This window comes from Colobus angolensis, unplaced genomic scaffold (assembly GCF_000951035.1).
Source record: "Colobus angolensis palliatus isolate OR3802 unplaced genomic scaffold, Cang.pa_1.0 Scaffold53, whole genome shotgun sequence".
NCBI classification, from domain to species: domain Eukaryota; kingdom Metazoa; phylum Chordata; class Mammalia; order Primates; family Cercopithecidae; genus Colobus; species Colobus angolensis.
Window position 1 is genome coordinate 1,775,557 of NW_012118821.1, and position 23,169 is coordinate 1,798,725.

General features: G+C 45.5%; 1 protein-coding gene across 3 annotated transcripts in view; it reads right to left on the bottom strand.

The window, feature by feature from the left end:
• The window catches only part of LPIN1 (lipin 1), a 143,211-nt gene that overhangs the window by 33,879 nt on the left and 86,163 nt on the right, over positions 1 to 23,169 (bottom strand). The window contains exons 5-14 of one of the 3 annotated variants that reach the window (XM_011960881.1): positions 22,130 to 22,437; positions 20,062 to 20,187; positions 17,476 to 17,583; positions 13,985 to 14,111; positions 11,121 to 11,427; positions 9,715 to 9,808; positions 8,556 to 8,746; positions 6,404 to 6,497; positions 5,139 to 5,208; positions 1,716 to 1,808 (exon numbers count right to left, since the gene is read on the bottom strand). In XM_011960881.1, coding sequence (XP_011816271.1) covers positions 1,716 to 1,808; positions 5,139 to 5,208; positions 6,404 to 6,497; positions 8,556 to 8,746; positions 9,715 to 9,808; positions 11,121 to 11,427; positions 13,985 to 14,111; positions 17,476 to 17,583; positions 20,062 to 20,187; positions 22,130 to 22,437 — 1,518 coding nt within the window. Of the gene's footprint in view, positions 1 to 1,715; positions 1,809 to 5,138; positions 5,209 to 6,403; positions 6,498 to 8,555; positions 8,747 to 9,691; positions 9,809 to 11,120; positions 11,428 to 13,984; positions 14,112 to 17,475; positions 17,584 to 20,061; positions 20,188 to 22,129; positions 22,438 to 23,169 lie in introns of those variants that run through there. The other 2 variants (XM_011960882.1, XM_011960883.1) reach the window with 2 other exon arrangements.

The following is a 23,169-nucleotide window of genomic DNA, read 5'->3' on the forward strand; positions in this document are numbered from 1 at the left end:
TAGCTAAGCGAAGCAGGGGAGAGGGGTCCACAGAATACTACGTAATGAAAACAGCATGTGCAAAGCCCCCAGGGTAGAAGGTACCTCCAGCCACTGAAGCTAATGCACAGAGAGCAGAGGAAAACAGCAAAGATGAGATGAAAGAGGCAGGCAGGAGCTAGAACACACAAGCACTATAGGCCATGATAAGGACACCAGCCTTCATTGTAAGAGCCCTGGGGAACCACAGTAAGGCTTTAAGCAAGAAGAAACATAAATGGGAGCAGTCCCCTAAAGAGACCAATGTATCCGCAGTACAGAGAATGAAGAAGCAAGGGTGAGGATGGGTGCAAAGAGACCATCTGGAAGCACCTCTGGGAGAGATGACGGTAGTGCAGATTCGTGGGAGTGGAGCTGGAGAGACATGGACACGTCAGATAAGTATTTAAGATGGAAAACTGATAGGACCTGGTGTGGGAGTGAGGCTAAAAGCATGAAATCTCATCCACGGATGGACAGTGGTGCCATTTTCTGACTATGGCCCCAGTGATGGAAGAACTCACAAGAATCCCGTGAGTTCAACTCTGGAAGTGTTAAGTTTGAAATACCTTGAGGCATCCGCAGGACAATGTCTGCTTAGTTGGCTACTTGATAAACGGATGTGGAGTAGAAAAGAATGTCCTGTTTGCAGACAAAAATGGAGTCATCGCATGGGCAGAAGGGAAAAGTAAGAAGTAAAAGGAGAAAAGGTGGCCTAACATGAGCTTTGAGGACCCTCCTAGAGGTGACTAAGCCAGAGCGGGAGCAGCCTGCCGGGAGGAGGAGGCCCAGGTGGACACAGGGGCCTGGGAGCCAAGCAAAGCAAGTGCTTCAAGAAATAGGAGGAGAAGGCAACGAAGATCTGAAAGAAATCACAGGCACTCGTAAGTAAGGCCAAAGCCATGGACCTTCAGACATGCCATTTCAGTGAAAGGACTCAGAGAATTAGTCAACTGCTATAAGTATATATACCTCATTAAAATTGTCCTCACAGGCAGGGTGTGGTGGCTCACGCCTGTAATGCCAATGCTTTCACAGGCCTAGGCAGGCAGATCACTTGAGCCCAGGAGTTTGAGACCAGCCTGGGCAACATGGTGAAATCTAACTCCACTAAAAATGCAAAACTTAGCCATGCGTGGTGGTGCACGCCTGTAATCCCAGCTATTCTAGAGGCTGAGATGGGAGGATTGCTTGAGCCCGGGAGGCAGAGGTTGCAGTGAGCTGAGATTGCATCACTGCACTCCAGCCTGGGTAACTGAGCGAGCCCATTTCAAAAAAAGAAAGGAGGGGAAAAGAGGGGAGGGGATGGGAGGGGAGGGGAGGGGAGAAAAAGAAAAAGAAAAAAAAATTGTCTCCACAAGCAGAAGGAAGATATTTAATTTCTTAAGAAACTGAATTCCCAAGGTGAATTCCTTCTTTTATAGATGACAAAATCTTACCATGAGGGAGTGACTGGACCACAGTCTCCTAACGGTTACAGAGCCAGGGGGTGACGCCTATGCTGCTGGCTCCTGACCTTCCTCCCCACCTTCCCCATGTTCCGCAAGCCCTAGCCCTAGTTCATGGCGGAGCTGGCTCATGAAAACTCAGCACTAGGGCCTATGTTCATTTCTCTGATGTAAGTACATGAAAACCAATCTCACTACACAAAACCAAAACTTGCTAAGTGTGAGCACTGCTTTGTCTTCTGGGCTTACCTCCTTGATCGTGGTGTTTCTTCCCCTCCACGAAAACCACCATCTTCCTCCCTTTTTGGGCATTTTATCCCTCATGATAGATTCCACAGTGGCCTGTTTTAAATGGATGGTAACATAAATAATGGAACAAAAAAAGATCAACTTAGCACATTCAAACCAAAAGAAACATACATGCAAATTAAAGTAAGATTTAAAAAAAAAAAATCAGAGAAAACACAACATACTATTTGTGGGTTAAAAATTTTAGAGAAGCAAAACCTAATGGCGTCCAAAATTACATGAAGGTAACTTAAGCATGAAGACTTAAGAAGATGTTAAAGGAATAAACAAACAACAAATAAAATACAACACAACAACAACAACAGAAAAAGAAAGCATTAGAAATCATTAGTGATTAGTAAGACTGGAACTTTTCAAATTAAAGTGGCTAACTGGTTAAGATATTATTACTCTCAATATGGTTATAAAATAAAATATGAAATGATTAATATGGGGTAGAGGATAAAACAGTTTTCAACAAAAGGTAAAATGCATAGGATATTTACGAAGTGTAAATTTCTAAACATTTACATTAATAAGTACATTTGATTTAAAATCTCAAGTATTAAAAAGAAAATTCATACTTTTAACTTAGGCAAATGAGTTTAATGGGGAGATTAAATATGAATTGATAATTTTCTACATTTTTTCCAAAGAACAAAATATCTATCTATCTTGAGGTTAATTCCAGGACTAAGGTAAAAGTCATGTAATGTCCCTTCCTCAGTTTACAGAACTTTCAAGTAGCTAACACCTCAGCTAGTAACGAAAGAAAGATTTAAGCTGAAAGATTCAGTCTAACAGGGTGCACGGAAGCAGATAGGTAAGTAATTTACTATGTAGTTTGAAAGATCTCTATCTGACACAAAAGAAAACCCAACTGCAGTAAAACACAAACCACTCACATCCAGTTCATAAATAGGACAATTCACAAAGCTGTCAATGACCTATTTCCCCTAAATCTACTCATAAATGTAACAAAACCACAATTTAAAAAAAAAAAGCAAGCAAGCCAAAGAAAGGAAAAAAACAAACAGGAGTATTTTCAGTCCTTCACAAACTTGTTCTAATGTTCATTTGAAAAACAAACAAAAATAGCTTAGAAAATTCTCAGGTAGAAGAGCAGTAAGTAGAACAAGCACTACTGGATATTAAAATATACCTAAATATACTAAAAGAATGCAGTGTTGGTATACAAGGACACATATTACAGGAACAGAAAACAAAAGTCCAGAAATAAATCTAAATTCACAGAGAAATGTAACAGAAGGTGAAGTTGTAAGTGCCTCTGAGTGGAGGATAGGGTTAGTTAACACACGGTCCTGGGATAATTCAGTAGCCACGTCAGATCCTGTGAGCAGCTCACCTGCCTCCCCTTCCTTGCTGACAGATCTGAAACTCTGTTCAAGAATCAGGCTGCAATGCGTGTGGAGAAGGCTGGCCCAACTCCAGAGGATGCACCTCAATGGTCGAAGCCTTCACCGTCATTTCATTGCTTTGCCAAGAACAGCTTTAGAGGTGATCATGCGACCAACTTTGGCCAATGAAATACGAGCAAGCTGCTCCCACCCTCCCATTTCAGATGTGGCGACATGAGGAGATGATCTGTAGGGCAGTCATCTTGTGACCATCAAGGAAAAGCTGAGAAAATCACAAAGAAGCTAACCCAAATTCATCAAGCCTGAAACTGCCAACCTCTAAGATCCTTGTCATATGAGATCATTACTTAAGCCACTTTTAGTCATTCTGTTTCCTAAAACAAAAAGCATCTTCACCAATTCAAGAACTTCCTAGGAAAAAAAAACTGGTTTGGTTCCCAATACCTCCCTCATTAAGCTCAAAATAAAATCTAGATGGATGAAAGATTTTAAAATCTTTCAAAATTTCCAAAACTTGTAAAAATACACCCCATATACAAGAAAGCACAAAAAGAAAATATAAGGCCTATCTTCACAAGTTTTGGAAATGGGGAAGCAGGGCCACTTTAAGTGTGATACAAAACCCAACAGCCATAAAAGATAAGATGGGCAAATTCTACATTTAAAAATAATTTCTATATTAGAGAAATGCCATATATAGAGTCAAAAGTTACTGACTTGTAAAAAGATTTAGCATGCATATCACAAGAACTAATTTAAGTTTCAGAGCCCATGTAGATTTCTTTTTCAGTGAATAAATAAATCCTTTAGCTATATTGCTATTGCAATGGCCTTTTTTCTTATGGATTTGTAAATGTTGAGAACGGTGACATAAAAATGTGTCCCAGGCCATGGATACCATGGCAGGGACAAAATAAAAACCACTCTGAAGAACATGCCCTCAGCCCAGTCCACAAAGGTACCCACAGATAAAGCACCATCCAACATGAGATTGCAGTCCTCAAAACACAACGCATGCACACACACACACAGACACACACACGTACACACGTGCACATACACACATGCACACACACGCACACACCTGCACAAGTATGCACACACACGTCCACACACACGTGTGCACATGCACACATGCAAATGCACACACATGCACATATGCACACACGCACACGCACACACACCGACACACAGGCACAGGCACACACACACATACGCAAACCCAGGAAGAAGCAAGCCTAGACTCAACAAAGTCCGATTAGACCTTCAAGAATCTCAAGTGTTAGAACTGGCTGACCGACTGCAACATCCTAAGGCACACAAAAGCTTGCTAAGCACACAAAGGATACAAACAAGTCTAAGGCAGTCTCTGCGGCAAAGAACGTATAATCTAGTAGGAAGATCTATCATTGAAAATTAACAATGCCCGGCTGACTGTCTAGGGAATTGTTTTGGGGAGGATGAGAACACTGCAGGCTGGCAGGTGGCGTGGCTGCCCTCCTAACTCTTCCCTGCAGCCACTTACCTACTCTCCCCTGCAGACTGGGAGCTGCCCAGGCCCTGTACTGGCTCCAGCCTCAGAGAATCAGGCATGGGGCTGGCTTCCTGGCTGAGCAGCACCTGACACTGGCACGGACACCTGCGCCTGACCTCGATGCCTGCTCCACCCCTTCCAGGGTGACACTCATCTCCCTTTGTCCTCACTGGGCTCTGAGGTCCTGGCACCCGTCTGCTCAGCCTCCACCTGTGCCCCTTGCACGGCAGATATTGAGAAAGGAATCTTTGGTCCATGATTGGGAGGTTTTGCCTCGATAAGGAGGAGGGGGAACCACGTGCAAGGTGCAAGAGAGAGATCTGGAACTCCAGGCCTGTATGCTCATGAACTTCAAAACAGCACAGTGGAATTAACTCTGTGGTTTCCACAATAAAAGTGAAATTCCAACCACCCAGATTAAGCCATCCATCATTTCTAGCATCCCCTTTTCTTTCTCATGTTAAAGCTCACCTTTGGCAAAGGTTTCTGGAAGGCCTGCATTGCCAGGAGGAGGGGTGCTGCTGTTGTCCAATTATAGTATCTAACACAAAACAATGAAATAGATGTCAAAAAAAGGAGGCTTAGACTGAAAACCTTTCCAATGTCATATAAAGTAGTCAAGGAAAGCTCAGGACCCCAGCGAGGTCCTTAAAAAGCTCAATACTCTTGCTAGCCCCCACCTCTCCCCCAGGCAGAGGCTCCCATCCACCTCACCCCAGCCGCTAGTGAGGGCCCAGCAGCAGCCGTGCCAGCAGGGCGGACAGTTGGACATGCCAGCAGCCCAAATCCCACAGTACAGCTGCTGCAGCAAACCACAATGTGCTTGGGGTATTTCTTGCCACATGTCAAGGAAAAGGCAACTAGGTGTAAAACATCCATGGCTTAAGGGAGAAAAGCTTGCTCACAGTCTGCAAAAATAAATGTACATCACTTGCCCTCAGATAATGAAGTTTTCCTTTTTTTTTTTTTTTTTTGTGAGACGGAGTCTCGCTCTGTCACCCAGGCTGAAGTACAGTGGCTTCATCTGGGCTCACTGCAAGCTCCACCTTCCGGCTTCAGGCCATTCTCCTGCCTCAGCCTCCCAAGTAGCTGGAACTACAGGCGCCCGCCACCATGCCCAGCTAATTTTTTGTATTTTTTTAGTAGAGACGGGGTTTCACCGTGTTAGCCAGGATGGTCTGGATCTCCTGACCTCATGATAAGCCCGCCTCGGCCTCCCGAAGGGCTGGGATTACAGGCGTGAGCCACTGCAACCGGCCGATAATGAGGTTTTTCAAAAGGGTAGAGATGTAGGCTACTCTGATACACCCATGTACTGCACAGTGTGACTGTTCACATTCAATAAGAACATCGAGTTGGGTGTAGTGGTTCACACCTGAAATCCCAGCACTTTGCGAGGCCAAGGTGGGAGGATCTCTTAAGCTCACAAGTTCAAGGCTACAGTGAGCTACAACTGCACACAGCCTGGGAGACAGAGCTACACTTCGTCTCAAAAAAAAAAGAAAACCTAGTAGAGATGAATACTAAAACTCACAGGACTGAGGGCTATCGGAACCTATCAGCTGTCTTGCCAGTTCTATGGGCATGGAACTCTGACCACAGTGAAGGCATAACAAAGCAATGTAGCAAAGTCTTGATTTTATATATTTATAAGGCTTAAGGTCTAGGTCTATTTGAAAACGTGAAACAGAAACAGTATCGTGCTACTGCCAAAGTGACTTTCAAGAGGTACTTACTTACTCCCAATCTTTACCACGAGATTGGGGTCATCGATAATAGCGGGGTTGTCCACAAACTGTTGATACGACACAGCTTGCTCCAGGAATGCATCTGTGACAGCAATTGTAGAGGATCAGGGAAAAAGACAGGTCAGCTCAAAATTAGGCCCACCTTTCATTCGCTCACTCACAAGTGTTTTCTGAGAGTTTGTGCACTCCAATTGCACAGACAATCCTATAAAATGTATTTGTAAAGGCCACGCCATTTTATCTGGAGGGCGGCGTCTGCGCAGCAATGCAGGGAGGCCAGGGCAAGTCTGAGGATGCTGGGGGACGTGTGCCTTAGTTGGGGCACATACGTTCACGCAGGGAGTAGGGGTGAAAACAGCATGCACGTGCATCTGCACAGGCAGAGTCATGGCTACGCATGGCACAGAGGCCAGGCTCCCTCGGCTGAAGTCGTGATTATTGGGGTGACCCTGGGCAAGCGGTTCACCTCCCAGGCCCCAGCTCCCTCCTCTAGCATGGGGATAATAACCACATCTGCTTCCTAGGGTGGTCATGGGGACTGATAAGGCCGTGAATAGGAAGCACAGGGCCCTTCCGAAAACGGGGCCGCCTCCAACACAATCGAAAGCAGGAAGGGCACTGTTCTCACCGCGCTGGGGCAGCCGCACCCGGATCAGAGCAGAGGAGAAGGTGGCAGGGTCAGGAGGCCCAGAACTCGGCCCTGGACGCTCTCAGTTCTTTGACCGGCTCTGGCAGCTGGGCTGTACCTTGAGCCTTGACCGTGGTTCTGACCATCTCCCTGGCCCGGAGCCACGCCTACTCCTTCCCTGGGAGTTCCTATTTACCCTGAACCAAACCAAAACCCAGCACACATCAGACACTAAGAATCTCCTCTGTCCAGGAAAAGAGTCCCTGGGTCATGATGCCAGCCCGATTGGCCTCGACATGTACCCTCAGAGCCCTCATCAGGACCTCCGGGGACTCTCCTGGGGTCTCCTGTGACAATCTGGCCTCACCTGTAAGGACTGGACACTCGCAGATCCTGCCCCATGAGATGACACTCAGATAACGGCGCCCGGCCTCGTCAGTGCTGCCACCCCACCCCCACCAGCTCATGTGTATCAGGGAGGGAACGCCCAGGGGACTCGACGGGACACTGGTCTCCTCACGCCAGTGTCCAGAGAGTGCGCTCGCCCCCCATGACCTCAGAAACACAGTGGGGCTGGGTATTAATGCGTGGCCCTAGGAAAACTGAGTGAATGAACGGAGCTGGCGGGACCCAGCACACAATCTTGTGTCCGCTCTCAAAGGAATGGCTGGCACCGGCGTGAGAACAAACAGGCCTCAATCTTTGTGGAAGAAGAAATTCCCAAAGCCTTGAAGGGACCAGGGCAGAGGCAGGAGTCTCAAGACGGCAGCCCTGGGTGGAGGGAGATGCGGGTGGCTCCTGAGAGGTAGAGGGAAGAAGTATACAGCCTCGGCCCCTTCCCTGCCAGAAATACCACGAGGGGATGGAAAAGAGGAAGTAGTGGGGGAGGGGCGGGAGGAGTGCAGGGTGACTGTGTGTAGTCCCCGCGTCCATCAGCTGGTAACTGCTGACTGCGCCCCGCTGTGGGGCTTGGGCACACCCTGCCATGGAACTGTCAGGAGGCCCTGGCAGGGCACTGCTATGAATGTGGCAGTGCTATGAATGTGGCAGTGCTATGAATGTGGCAGTGCTATGAATGAATCACCTAAGCCCACCCTATTAACGCCCTTTGAATCCAGCTGGGACAACTTCCCAGCCTTCCTCTGACCAACTGAGACCTCCCCGCTCCAAGGCGCCGGCACACTTCTCTCCCGCTGCCAACACCCTCTAATTTAATTAGACTGACACCCCCCCTCTAGCCTGCAGGCTTCTGGAGGCCGTCCCTGCAGTGCTCGCCTGGGGCACAGGGGACACACAGTGATGGCCTGAGCCATGTGTGACCCACAGAACTCTGAGGCCGGCTAACTGCAAGCTAGAAACATCGGGGTTACGAGTTCGGTGCTATCATTTGTGCTCTCATTAACCGCAACCAAGGGAAAAGCTGCCTTGACAGGCACCCCTTGGGAGAAACCTAAGCCTCTGGCCCTTCTGACCGGCGGCCACCAGAGGGCGCCCGCGCGAGGCCCGCGGTACCTTTCGTGATCTCCCGGTGGTCGCTGAGGCCCCCGCAGAGGGAGATGGCGATGGAAGGGAGGTCCCTCAGCCCGTCCGAGGTGCTCTCCACGCCACTGTCCACGCCTGAGCTGCCCACAGACTGCGGGGACTGGTTGGCTGACCGGGCTCCGTTGTCGCTGGCATGTTTTGCGAGTCCAGAAGGGTCTCCGCTGGAAGGAGGAAAAGCGGCAGAGACCAGCTGAGGACTGTCCCAGTCCAGGGTCCCACATCGCCATCCAGTGATGCTCTGGCATGTGGCCCTCAGAGCCGCAGACGGCTACATCTCAGCACGGATGTTTATTAAAGCACCACGACAAGGAAAGAGCCATTTAAACGCCTTAGCTTAGGGGACAAAACCATTATTTCTCAGCCGGCTGCATCTCCCTGTATTCCCCTAAAATACACTGAAGAAGTAAGCTGTCCTCCCTGTTCCCTGCCCTTCCCCTCCAGGCACCAGCCCTGCCCTAGATCTCAGGCGGACTGGTGGTGGGTCCCCAGGATCACGGGAGACCCTCCTGGGGGAAGAAAGGGCTGCACAGCTGCCACTTATTGGGCTGTGGACCATGACCACTGTGGACAACGTGACCTCAGGCTTCAGAGGGAGGGCAGTCTGGTGTCTGCACCCCTGTCCCGAGGTGGGGATGCTGCCCAGTGCCCACACCCTATGTCCACAGAGACAGCAGGCGCATTTCACAAGGCAATGGGAGCCTCCCGCTGCCTCTGTTTCACACACTTTTTTTTTTTTTTTTTTTTTTTGAGATGCAGTCTCACTCTGTGGCCCAGGCTGGCATGCAGTGGCATGATCTCGGCTCACTGCAACCTCTGCCTCCTAGGTTCAAGCAATCCTCCTGCCTCAGCTTCCCAAGTAGCTGGGATTACAGGTGCGTGCCAGCACGCCCAGCCAATTTTTGTATTTTCAATAAAGATGAGGATTCACCATGTTGGCCAGGGTGGTCTCGAACTCCTCACCTCAAGTGATCTGCCCACCTCAGGTTCCCAAAGTGCTGGGATTACAGGCGTGAGCCACCATGCCTGGCTGTCTTGCACACTTTCTAATCAAACATAAGGGAAAACTGGGCTCCCACAGAATGGTATTTAGATTATAGAAAATGATGTGAGGAATTAAGAGGAATTTTACTTTTTGGGGAAATACAGGGCCGCCACTTCAGGATCCATGTCTGTGAGGTCATCCAAGTAGACGCCGTCAGCACCAAGATGTCGGCTTCGTTTATCTAAAAGGGCGAATGGCTCAAGTTAGAAAACCACTCTTCTAGAAATGACCTCATGGCCTTGTATCTATAGAAACAGCATTTAAACACTATGTGCAGATGTGCTCCCAGGTACTCAAACTTCTTAAGAACCACAGTAGTTCCAAATGTGTTCTATTTTGTCTGGTAAAACTGAATGGCAAGAGTTTTTTAGACAAATACTTTGAGGTTTGGGCACAGCACTGTTGAGGGTGAGAAGCTGGTTTTGATGGACTTCTTCCATGATGATGCTGGAGAAAGCGTGGATTGAGGTCACTCTTGTAGATACCGAGGCCCCTCACTGGAGGCCACAGCCTGCGCTTTTCCCACTGGAAAATGGTGGGCAGTACAACATGACCGTAGACCACCAAGGTCCACAAATCAGGGCCGTCATCCACCATCGTGTGGCCGGGATCAAGTTAGTTAACTTTGCTGAGCCTCATTCCTCCGCCGTAAAGTGCCTGAAGTGTACTGAGCACTCAATGCATTGAGGCTATTACCATTATCATTACACTTATTATGAAATGATAAAAGCTTTCATTAGGCACTTCCCCATCAATACCCTGAGGCAAAGTATCCGACACTGTGCATTGTCAGACACTGGGCATGATGACTTCAAATGTCCTCTTTACTTCTGGCAGAGAATGATGTAATTGGTCCATACAATTCTAGAACACCACACGAAGCTGCTCGATGGATGGAGATCAGGCCTGGCATCGCTGATACTGACACACAGCCAGGAGTGCATTAAACCAACGCAGAGTGCCACTATGTGCCAACCACTATGCCAGGCGCCAAGGAGAGAAAGGTAAGTTAGATAGAAAAGACTCTTGATCTCAGACTATGGGGGAGTCGGGCAAAAATAAATCAATAAAATAATGATCATTTGAAATCGTGATAAATGGTATGCAGAAATTACAGTGGGTAAGGGGCTGGAAAGCAACACAGGTCAAGAAGAGAGGTGGCCAGGATTAACCTAATAATCAGCTTTATTAAAGTCACATTTATGGGTCCCATGGTGTGCTGAAAAGGACTTAACTCTCCCAGGTCTCAGCAGCCCCGGTGTGTAAAATGAGGAAGTTTGCTACATGATCCTCAAGGCCTCCTTCACGTCTGACTTCCTATGACTAAATTCTGATAATTAAAATATTCCTCCGAAGAGCACAGACTGAACGTGATCATTGTCCTAGTTCAGTTTCTACCTCAGTTTCCTTGGAACTTTGGAAAGGACCTGTCATTTGTAGAGTGAGCACAAACTATGAACAGGAAGACAGCTGGGGAGCCCCAACCTTCATACCTTTTTTCCTAGAAGGAGAATCCGTCTTGTTTGCTGTCTGGACTACACTGGCAGAGGGGGGTTTGAGCTCCTCGATCATGGGCAAGAGTGGCGCTGCTGCTCCTAAGGTCTCCAGGTCGTCTTCATTCACAAACTGCATTTCTGTCTGAGGCTTGTTCTGGTCCAAAAGCGCCCCCCCGGCCAGAGTTGGCGATTGGTCACTAAAAGTGTCTGAAGATTCGCTGTGAATGGCCTGAAAGTGACTTTTATCACAAATTTTTCTAGTGCTCAATGGGCCGGACTCTTTCATCTTGTGTGGAGAAGAAGACTAGAGCAAAGAGGAGAGAGGGACAGAGAGAGAAAGAGAAGGTCAGCACAGAGGCAACCAGAAAAACTGGACAGAGAACAAGAAGTAATCAAAAGTAGGCAAGGACTTTCAAGCCTCGGGAATCACTTGGTGATTTCTATATCTGCCCAAAAGTCCGGAAACCAAGATATTAGGTCCAAAGCAAATGAACTTTCCTGTAAAATATCAACTGCCAAAGAGAAGTAGGATTAGCAATGCCAACAGGCAGGAGCACCCTAAATGTTCACTGTTAGATGACAAGTCTATTCACACACACTGGGATTCTCTGTGGCCATGAGAATACATGAATTACAGCTACACCAACAACATGAATGAATCTTGCAAAACTAATCTCTGCTGTTAAGATCAAGTTTACCCTTGCAGGGAGCAGAGGGGTCAGTCTGAGCAGTGACCGCAAAGAGTGGGAGTTTCCACGCTGCTGGTCACGCTCTGCTTCTCAGTCTCGGTGCAAGTTGCACAGATCTGTTCCTGCTGTGAAAATGTATTGAGCTATACATCTACAATCTGTATTTCTCTGTATGTATATTTCAATGAAGTTTACTCCCAAAACATGAGTGAATAAGTCAAGATTTGGTGACAGTTGGTTCACATGAGTGAGAAATTAGCATTTCTGATTCTACCGCCAGAGGGATTTCCAGTTACAGAAAAGATTTATTCAAACAAAACCCAAAATGCAATTCATGGGCTAAAAAGAGGGGAAAAGGTATTCACTTTTCTATCTGATCAAACAGCTTCAATGGAAAATGAAAACAATGCTAACAGAAAATCTGCGGTTACAACTATTTTGCCAGAAGAAGTGACAGATTTGCACTTCCATGCTGTTTCTCCAGCAACTAATGACATCAACTTGCAAAGAGAGTTGGCTGGGTCAGCACCATAGCTGTGGACAGGGAAATCAGCATTTTCTGTGAAATCTAAATGTAACCTAGAAAGGAAATGGATCCACAACTTTGGCCTCAACAGACTACTCTCCAAAAAGCTGCCCATCTTGACTCTTTATAAGGAACGTTTTCAATAGTCATTCATTCAGTCACTCATTCACTCACTCACTCATTCATTCATATCACAAACACTTATTGGGGATGCAAGAGGCTATAGCATCTTCCAAGGACCTTACAATATTTTTTAAAGCTTGTGATATAATAACATAATTCAAGATGCTTATAATACATTAGCATACCAAGTAAAATTTCTTGAAAGAAAAGACTGTGTTCATTTCACGTTTTTAGAAACACATTTGCTGAACCAATTATGTACCTACATGTAAACCCACTGCATTTCCAAGATAGCGAAACTGGGGCTCAGCGTGCATGTGGCACAGCCAAGGAGAAAGAATGCAAATATTCAGAGGGCCTACAGGTGTCAGATACTTCACATACCTACATTAGCCCTTCTAACCTCCCAACAATTCCGTCATTTTCTCACCATTTTACAGATGAAGACACTGAGGTTCAGCGAAGTCTGCTCATTTGCCCAAGGTCACCTTTCTAGCAAGTGGTGGAGTGAGGACTCAAACCCAGAATAACTTGCTGCCTCCCAGGCCCTCATTCTCTCTGCTACACTCAGCTACTTCTCTATGTATTTAGGAGATATCCATAGGGTCAAATTCAGGGTCCCACCAACAATGAGGGCCCAGAAATACTTACTACTTGATGAATCAAAACCTTAAGGTTTTCTGACTTTGTTTATCTATTAGGCTGATATCTTTCATTTCTGTTCTATTAGCCTTTCCCTCTCCCAGGGCTCTCCCAGATGTCTCTCTCTGTGAGGGACACAAGAACATGTGGATTCCAGTTCTCACAACTCAGCTTCTCTTTCAATGGGCCAAGTCCACATCTCTCCCCTTGTGGCTTTGCTCCAGTCATCACTGACCTAGCAGAATCAAGAGCTGGAAGCTATTTTTGTTTACAGTTTCAAGACAGCAAGATTGTGTGTAAGTTGTATTTCTTTAATTTAATTTGCATTTAGCTGTGATAGCAAATGTGGATCCTGGCTGGGCACGGCAGCTCACGTCTACAATCCCAGCACTTTGGGAAGCCGAGGTGGGTGGGTCACTTGAGGTCAGCACTTCAAGACCAACCTGGCCAACATGGTGAAACCCCGTCTCTACTAAAAATACAAAAATTAGTGAGGCGTGGTGGCACATGCCTGTAATCCCAGCTACTCTGGAGGCTGAGGCAGGAGAATCGCTTGAACCCGGGAGGCACAGGTTGCACTGAGCCAAGATAGAATCATTGTCCTCCAGCCTGGGTGACAGAGTGAAACTGTCTCAAAAAAAAAAAGTAAATCCTAAGAGGAATCCCATGGGTTTAAAATCTACAAAAGCAATGAGACCTCTCTATAATGTTGGTAATGTGGAAGTAATTCCAACATTCAAGGCTAATCCTTAATATATTTATTTTGGTTTACCTCTGGCTTCTGGTAGCTGTGTTTCTTGGCTATGCTATGATACTAATTCCATGTAATTTAAGCTAAGTTAGAAATCTTCGGTCCGTGGCAGAATTGAAGAGACGCTCACCTTAGCAGCCTGCGGCAGCTCTCCCCACAGCCAGAGCATTTCTGGGTTCTTCTGCCCCATCCTGTCCGTGGACTTGCTGACCAATTCTGAATCACTTTTAGGTGTTGAAGGTCGGGAACAGGAAGGACTTAAGAAAACACAAAGCGAAAATTAAGGTGGGAAAAGAAACTTCTGTAAATGTTTTGGGCCCAGCTCCATGGCTCAAATAGCCCAGAAAATGCACCCCAGCTGTCGTTCGCTCTAAGCAGAGCCTCATGACAAATCCCTCCTCCGGCCACCAGGGGGCAGTGCAGCGCGTCCCGTGGAAGACGCTCCACGTGGGTCGCCCGCCCCACCCGGCCGCCTGCTGCACCGCGGAGGAGAGGAGAAAAAGAAGTAACCCAGAAAAAGATGTTTTACAAAAGAAAGAGATGGAAAGAGAAAGGGAAAAATAGTGTGTTCTTACCTCAAAAAGACCACCCTTCCCCACCCCGCTCTGCACTCGCATCTCCTGTAGTCTGCTTCCAAACCAAGTTCCTCTGCTGTCAGAGGGCTGCAAAAGGGTCTTGGTTGGCTGGGGCAGGCACTCGTTAGTGTTATATTATATATTAAATATAAATATTTAAATATTTATAATCTGCACTAGCCTCGGAAACAGGGAATTATATCATATGCCAGTTTTACCAAAGATGCTGGATGCCACAAATAAACTCGATAACGTTGGGCAGGAGCCTCCAAGTTGAAATTTTCTAAGATCTTATGTCTTCCAGGAATATTTGACAAGGGACTCACCAACTGGCTGAGGCTCGCTCAGTAACCACCTCCACGTTTCCTGAACTTTTACTCTGAAGACCCAAATGAGGTCTTCTTCTGCCCAGCCCAAGTAACCATCCAAAAGTCACTAACTTATCCACAAGATCCTCACCATATTCTAAACAACTTAGAGAAATATTATTTACAGCAGCAACTCTTGTAATTATTTATTGCCGCATAATAACATGGTTAATTATTGCTTATTTTCCCGGATCATTTCCTCTAGAAGAAGACCACAGAGTTTTCAGACAAAGCAGGAAATAAAACTTTGCAGTTTCCCTTGTCATCTTCTTTCCCAGACCTTATCTGTTCTTCGGAGACTGATGCTCCTGGTCTCATTTACCTTTGAGTTACAGTTCAACTCCAATTGAATACAACTTTCCTGTCAATACAAGGTGAGTTCATGATGATCCATAACTTGTATCCAACAAACACGGACCCGATGGGCTAAACCGATCCTGAATCTCTTTGCTCAAGCTACATAGAGTAGCTAGACCAAGCGCCCCCTCTCTCATCTCACATGGAAAGGCAGAGGGTGGTCCCTGCTCCCTTGGCGCCCCCGACTCCCAGCCCTTCTAACGACATGCTGCCACGGGGTAGCCTGTACGCTCTGTTTCTCCTGCCTGGGGAGAGGAGGCTCCTGACATCACACTAGGAGAGCTTCTGCAACGGGACACCCTGCTCCCAACAGACACACATTTCTGCCCTTTAGGGAGCAGTCCTATGAGAAGGCACGTGGGGCCCCCACACGTCCGTGTGAGAAAACCTCCTGGCCTTTCAACCTCCTTGCTCCTCCAGTTCTACAACTGGACTTCTCCAAAGAGACAACGCTTTTATGGCACTGAAGCATCTACAGTCACATGTTCAGTATCACTGCAATGGGAAAAGTGCAGGCTGCGGCCTCCAGCGAGGGGCCTTGGTACCTACAAGTTTGACCTGAATCCACTCTTTCTCCAGCATCATCGTGGAGGAAGTCCATCGAAACTGGCTTCTCACCCTCAATGGTGCTGTGCCCAAATCTCAAAGTATTTGTCTAAAAAGCTCTTGCCACTGTTTTACCATACAAAATAGAACATATTTGGCTATAAGCTCTTTGGAGCAATAAATTATCTCACTGCCACCAAATGAAATAAAGTCCTTTAGACAAAGCTTGCTCTGAGCAGGGGTTGGCAAACATTTCTGTGAAGAGCCCAGTGGCAGATATCTCGGGCTTTATGGGTTTTATGACGTCTGTCGCAACTACTCGCTGCCGTGGTGGTGTGAAAGCAGCCACAGCCAGTATGTAAACCAACTGTCTATGCCCGGGAAAGCTTGACAGAGGCACATGGTGGACCAGATTTGACCCATGGGCCGTGGTTTACCAACCTCTGCTCTAGAAGAACAAAAATGTGGAACACGGTTCTCCTGCAGCGACTCCCAACTCCAGAGTTCCTAACATTCTGGTCCCTTCCTAAAAGCCGTAAGCCATGAAACAAAGCCATAGAGGCACTCAGGCGTGCCAACTCATGCATAAGGAGCCCAGCCCTACACCAAAGTCTAAGCTGCAAGTCCCTCCCCAACAGCAAACAGGCCACCACCATAAATGCTGCCCGTTCAGGCCACAGCAGCCCTTCTCCAGAGGTCCTGTGCACAAATACAGATACGCTTTCTGCCGACCGTCACTGAGGGAATTCAGACGGACCGAAGAGGACCCAGGAACGGGGCCCACTGCCAAGTGGGATTTACCAGAAAGATGACTCCAAAGTGCTCTGTCATCAAATATTATTATTTTAAGATCAAGGGGTTGTTCAAAAAAGTAAGCTTACAAGGTCGATGACTGATGTTCATAAATAAGGTATTTATTAGCCTTATCAAAGTTTTCAGTATTTTTGCCAGTCCCAATAATGCTAATTAGTTATAACTCTTTACGACTTTGTTTTCCTCATTCTAAACGGACTTTTCTTCTGCAAATATAGCCTCTGAATGAAGTACATCCTGAGGTCTGGTTCTTTAATGAAAAAGAAAAAAAGGTTTTCCCATGTACAGATTAATCGTAGCTTCATTTGCTAAGGGCTTATAAAGTAAACCATGTAAGTCCACAAAGTAGGCAGGCCAAAACTGAGGGAATGAAGGTGGAAATCTGAGATGACTGCATCGAATGAACACACCAACCTGTGATCCTCAGCCTGAGACCCAGCCCATTCTCCAAGATTCTGTTCTAGAAATGCTGTGGAAAGTGTCTGACTCCATTATTCAGACAGCCCAATAAACTGCTTAAATGGTTATAATAAATTCAAGTGGTATTCTAAAAATATCTTGTAAACTTATTTGTCAAACAACCCTAGACAGAAAACAGAAGATCATATTCCCAAGCCATATTTCATTATTCTCATTTCCAAAGCACTCCACAGAATTAGGTAAAATTATTTGCTTAACCATAATTTCCAGAGAGTCAAATTTAGGAATTAAAAAAAAAAAAATCTGATCATCGACAAATGCTTATAATGAAAGGAAGAGAGTAATCTATAGACATATTTTTTCATAAGTAATTTGGTTAGTGAAATCGATTTGTAGGAGTTAGATCAAAATTTTCACTTCATATAATCTACAGGTATTTTCTTCGTAAGTAATTTGGTTAATGGTAAAATACACTTATAATAAGAGTTAGATCAAATTTTTCATTATTGAATACATCCCAATGGGGAAAGTAACTCCTCTACCTTTCTGGAGGATGGAACAGGGAAGACTGTGGAGGGCAAGAACTAGACAGACCTCCCTCGGCCGCATCTGCAAGATGAGGGGCAGTCCTTTTGCAATCTACCAGGCTACTGGATACCACCACGTGATACACATTAAAAGAAAGACAAAATCAGAGGTCAATTACATCAAGTAAGATTATATAAAGTATATTATATAAAGATCTTATATAAGATTATATAAAGCATTTGACTACTCTCAACAATGACATTTTTAAGAAAAGAAACTCAGGCATCTGATAATGGCAGAGCACTGGATATTGAAACTGCTAAGAAACCAGTGTGAATTTTCTGAGACACAAAAACAGGAAACTGCCAAATGACCTATTTCACTTTCTGTTTCACCCACGTGTAGGAGTGATTGTCTCTGGCCACACTTCGATGCTGAATCAAACCACATAATCCAAAAATCTGATCGTGTATGCTGTCAACTGTCTCTTTACAGAAAATACCTAATTCCAAGTGTGGAAATGTAGCTATTTATCCTAATTTGTCATTCCATTCGGTGACGGTCCAATCTACATAACCTGACTCAGTCATCGTGCTGCATTCATGAGGCAAAACGTTACAGATGTTTGGAGCATTAAACATGCTCAGAGTTGCATTTAAAGTATTTCTTTTAAATCCTTAAAATTAACCTACAGTGCTTGAACAGAGTTTTCAATCTATTATTGGGTTCTAAATATTCTACATTATTTTCCTCCTACACCACTATTTTTCCCTCCACTATTGTATCTCCACGGACCTAGAGAAAGAATGAGATTCTAGAAAGGTCTTATATCTGCATTGTCCGTTATAATAAACCACCAGCTACAGGTGGCTCCTGAGCACTTGAAATGTGGCTGGTCCAAATTGGGATGTTCTGCACATGTCAAATACAGAATGGAGTTTAAAGACTTGGTATGAAAACAGAAACGTGACGTATCTCATTAATAATTATTTAGGCCGGGCGCGGTGGCTCAAGCCTGTAACCCCAGCACTTTGGGAGGCCGAGACGGGCGGATCACGAGGTCAGGAGATCGAGACCATCCTGGCTAACACGGTGAAACCCCATCTCTACTAAAAATACAAAAAAAAAAACTAGCCGGGCGAGGTGGCGGGCGCCTGTAGTCCCAGCTACTCCGGAGGTTGAGGCAGGAGAATGGCGTAAACCTGGGAGGTGGAGCTTGCAGTGAGCTGAGATCCGGCCACTGCACTCCAGCCTGGGCGACAGAGCAAGACTCCATCTCAAAAAAAAAATAAAAATAAAAATAAAAAAATAATTATTTAAAATTGATTGCTTGTTGAAATGATATTTTGGAAATACTGTGGTCAAATGAAATATAGCTTTAAAATTAATTTCATCTTTTTTTAACTTTTTAAAAATAGGGCTACTGGAAATCTTAAAATTACATATGGAGCTAGTTATTATGTTTCTATTGAACAGGGCTAGGCTCTGACGCAGCCGAGCTCCATGCAGGGACTTTGTCACAGGCCTCAGCCTCGGCCTGCTGGACTAACCTGCGACATCAGTATTGGCTGGAAACCAGACATGGGATGTGTCTATTTTCTCTCCAGCCTCCATGTCAGCACACACTGGGGACTGCCGCTTGCTAATGCACAGGGTTACCCTGATCAAACTGGAACCGGGGTGGCGTTTTGATAAGACTGGCTTTAGGCAGGAACCCAAAGTTTCTAGGGGCTCGCACACTTCTACTTCAGATTCCAGAAGCGAATCTAAAGCATGAGGTGTACGAATAATCCAAGGATGTCACTGGCATTTAGATCAGCGTTTCTCGGTCTCTTTTTCATTATCACCGCACCCCCGAGCATTCTGAGAAATTCATAGCCCAGCTCCATCCACCATGAGATTTGAATGCTATGGCCCCTTAGAGACCACACACCATTATAATGTCTAAGGTTCTGTTGCCACCCAAGAATGAATTTTCATCCCAGTGGGGGTTATATTATTTCCTGGGTTGAGAACACAGGATTTAGATCTACCCTCTTCCCCCAGTCCTTTGAAAACTAGCTGGGGGACTCACTATTCCCACAGGCTTCACTGGTGTAAACATCTCGGGGTCATCAGGATGGCATTTGCACAGTGAGCAGCTCTAGTTCTCCAAGTTCTCCTCTAGGGCAACTTGTGAGCTCATTTCAGGGAAATAAATATTCTTGAATTCGGCAGAATGGATTAAGTGCCGGGGGAGGCATCATTCTAATAACCCTGAACGACCTCAGCGGCTCCTGAAGCAATGTCTGTGTTTTTGAATTTTACTTAGGGCTAAGTATCAAGAAAGGCTCTGCCACTGTGTTTTCTCCTATTAACAATTAGCATGATGTAATTTACATGTTTTTCCTTTCAAGTTCACCTCCAGGGAGCTACAGCCATATCTGCAGATGGAGTCTGACACCAGATATAAGTGTATGATCTGAACATGTTCTGTTTTTAATCCTAATCTGTACCTCCTACTCTACACTGTGTTTTTCCTGGTCCTAATTATTTTCACTTTTCATTTCTATTTCATTCTTTTCTTAGAATTGTTCCCCTGGGCTAGGGGAACAGCTTACCTGGGAGTGGGCGACCACTCTCTATCTGAATTAGGGTATGAGGCTGACTGAGGGTAAATCGCGGCTGGGGAGAGGTTTTCCTTAGGAATATCATCTTGGAATGGAGATATATCATTAGGAAGAGTTCTGGAGGAAAAAAATAAGAAGACTAAAGTCAGAGAATTCTTAATGATAGATTCACAATCAAGTTCCAATTTTTTCTTTATTAGCTCTAAGTGCTTTGTAATTAACATGATCTCTTTAAACACCAGACCTGTTCCAGGCAGTGGGAGGGGAGAAAGTGATACCGGCATCCATAAATGTGTCTATGTGCTAATGCTTTGGCTGAATTCTAAATGTAAAATGATTTTGTTTCGGCATTTGGACTCAGACACACGTGCGGTGATCACACTGCTGGCTCCTCCCATCATGCCACCTCCTGTTACCCTACACAGTCACGTTCCAAAAGCCTGGGAAGTGGAGCGGGCCCAAAGCGGCCCCAGGGCGGTATAAAACCCCTGCCAGGTACAGGCAGAGCTGCCGAATAACTCAATGACCATACGCTGATCATGTTTCGTCTAGCAGAAGAAATAAATGGCATCAACCAAACATGCCTTATGGTTACAGAATAACTGCAAACGACCTAGTCTCAGGTATAAGCACACTCACTACTAAATATAATTCACAATTTCAGTCATGCAGAGGCCATCTGTCTATATGTTGATGTTACCTGGAACACCTACCACTAAATTTTGGACGTGACAGTCATGCAGAGAAGGCCATTATAAGAAGCCCAATGACCCTGGTTCTGAGCCTGTCACAGGTTAGAGGCTGTCGTTGGGAAAAGCAGTATTTGTTGCCAGTTGTCACTTCTTTTTCACCAAAAAAAAAGATATATTCTATTCCGAATAATGACACAAGAAGACACTCCTGATGTTCCTTATCCCTTGTTTATGTTAACAAAATTATCAAAAATTACACTGAATTACATAAAAATCTGAAACATCAAATATCCTCTCAAAATGAATTTTATCTTTTAAAACTGGCATTTTTCACCAAAATAGTAATACATACAAACAGAATTTCACCACACTGTTAAAAGCAAAGAAAAAGGAAACAAAATTTTCATTAAACTTTGGACCTAAGTCAAAAGTAAAAAGGAAAAAGTTTGCTTATAGAGAAAACAGCATTTTCTTCATTAACTTTTAAGCCTGAAATCAGCGCTTGCCTATAAATCAGCCCAACTGTGCACGGTTGGGCTCCAATAAGAATAAATAGGTTCCAAGAAAATAGGTTTGGTCATGAACTATTAATTTGCTCAGTTCCTGTTTCTTGACTCCATCCCAGGCTGCTAAAGTGATCAGCCAAGGAGGTTTGGCATCACCAACTGTCTCTTGGCTACAGCACAGCAAATCTTTATACCACTCTAGGATTGGGTCCACATGATTCCAAAATTCAGAATAAAATAGGGGTCCCCACCTCCTGGGGTCCGTGCCCGTCAGAACCTGGGCCACACAGCAGGAGGTGAGTGGCAGGCAAGCTGGCAAAGCTTCATCTGTGTTTACATGTGTTTACAGTCGCTCCCCATCCCTCACATTACCGCCTAAGCTCCTCCTCCTGCCAGATTAGTGGCAGCATTAGCTTCTCATAGGAGCGGGAACCCTGTTGTGAACTGCACATGTGAGAGATCTGGGCTGCACACTCCTTATGAGAATCTAATGCCTGATGATCTGTCACCCATCACCCCTAGATGGGACTGTCTAGTTGCAGGAAAACAAGCTCAGGGCTCCCACTGATTCTACACGATGGTGAGTTGTATAATTATTTCATTATATATTACAATGTAATAGTAATGGAAATAAAGAGCACTACAAATGTAATATGCTTGAATCATCCTAATACCATCCACCCCCAGTCCATGGGAACATTGTCTTCCACAAAACTGGTCCCTAGTGCCAAAAAGGTTGGGGACCGCTGGTCTAAAACACATAAAAGAATAAGGAATTATGGGGGGAAAGTTTATAAAAATAATCTTGAACGGGTAACCATCTGATTCTGGTGCAGCCCCTCCATCCCGAATGGTTATTACCTGCTGCTCTCTGGCAGCTCCATGGCCTCATCCGAGCTCATCTCAATGGGGAACATGTCCTCATCCTCAGACGTGTTCATGCTGTCATCTCTCTTCAGGCTGTCCAGCTGGGACTTTCTCCTCCTTTTTCTTCTCTTCTTTACTATAGAGCTGCTTGACGGCGTCTCGCTGGGAGCGATCACTTGGGCTGGCGTGCCGGGATCCAGGCCTCTTATCCTGTCCACAGAGCCTCTTTTCAGCTGACATTCCATTCTCGAAGCTCCTTCTGACAGGATGGGGGAGGTGGCCAGGTGCATGGGGATGACTTCCTGAGAAAAGAACACATTTTCTAAAAAAAGCCTCGTTAATTCGGGTGTTGAAGGAGCAGGGCCTTGCCAGAGGCCTCCAGGATTCATTTCAGAGGCCAAGTACCTCCTGGGGAGGGCCACAGCAGACAGCCCAGCTAGAGGCCACAGCCACGGTGACCAGGAGATGTGGCTGCCCAATCTGGTAGATGATCAGAAAGCCAACAACGTACTGAATGCCACTTTGTACTCAATCCTGCATTTATGTAATTTTAACAATGGGAGGTAATTCTCCGTGATCTCAAGCCTCCAAAATTCAACTGTGGCTGAAATATCCAGAGCACAGAGAAGATAAATGGACTTTGACTCACCATATTATGCTGAGAATTGGATGCACTCTTGCACTTCTGTGTAGATGTGGGTGTGCGTGGGTGGGTGTGAGAGAGAGAAAGAGAGACAATGTGTGTTGTGTATTTTTTATATGCACTGAATTAAGATAATAATGATCTAAAAACCAAAAACACATAAAACAACCGACAGCCCCATCCAAGAACCTGCCTGCACCAGGGCCCAGGGAGGGCCCTGAACATCGAGGAGGCAGATACTGATCCTCCCTTTAAAGACAAAAGGAAAAAGCACAACCTGTCCATTTAGTAGTTGTTTGTAAAGATTCAGCAGTTTTTCTAAAACTCTAGTAATCATTTTATTAATGAATGCCTCGTTTTGTATGAGAAATTTGTTGACAATAAGAATATA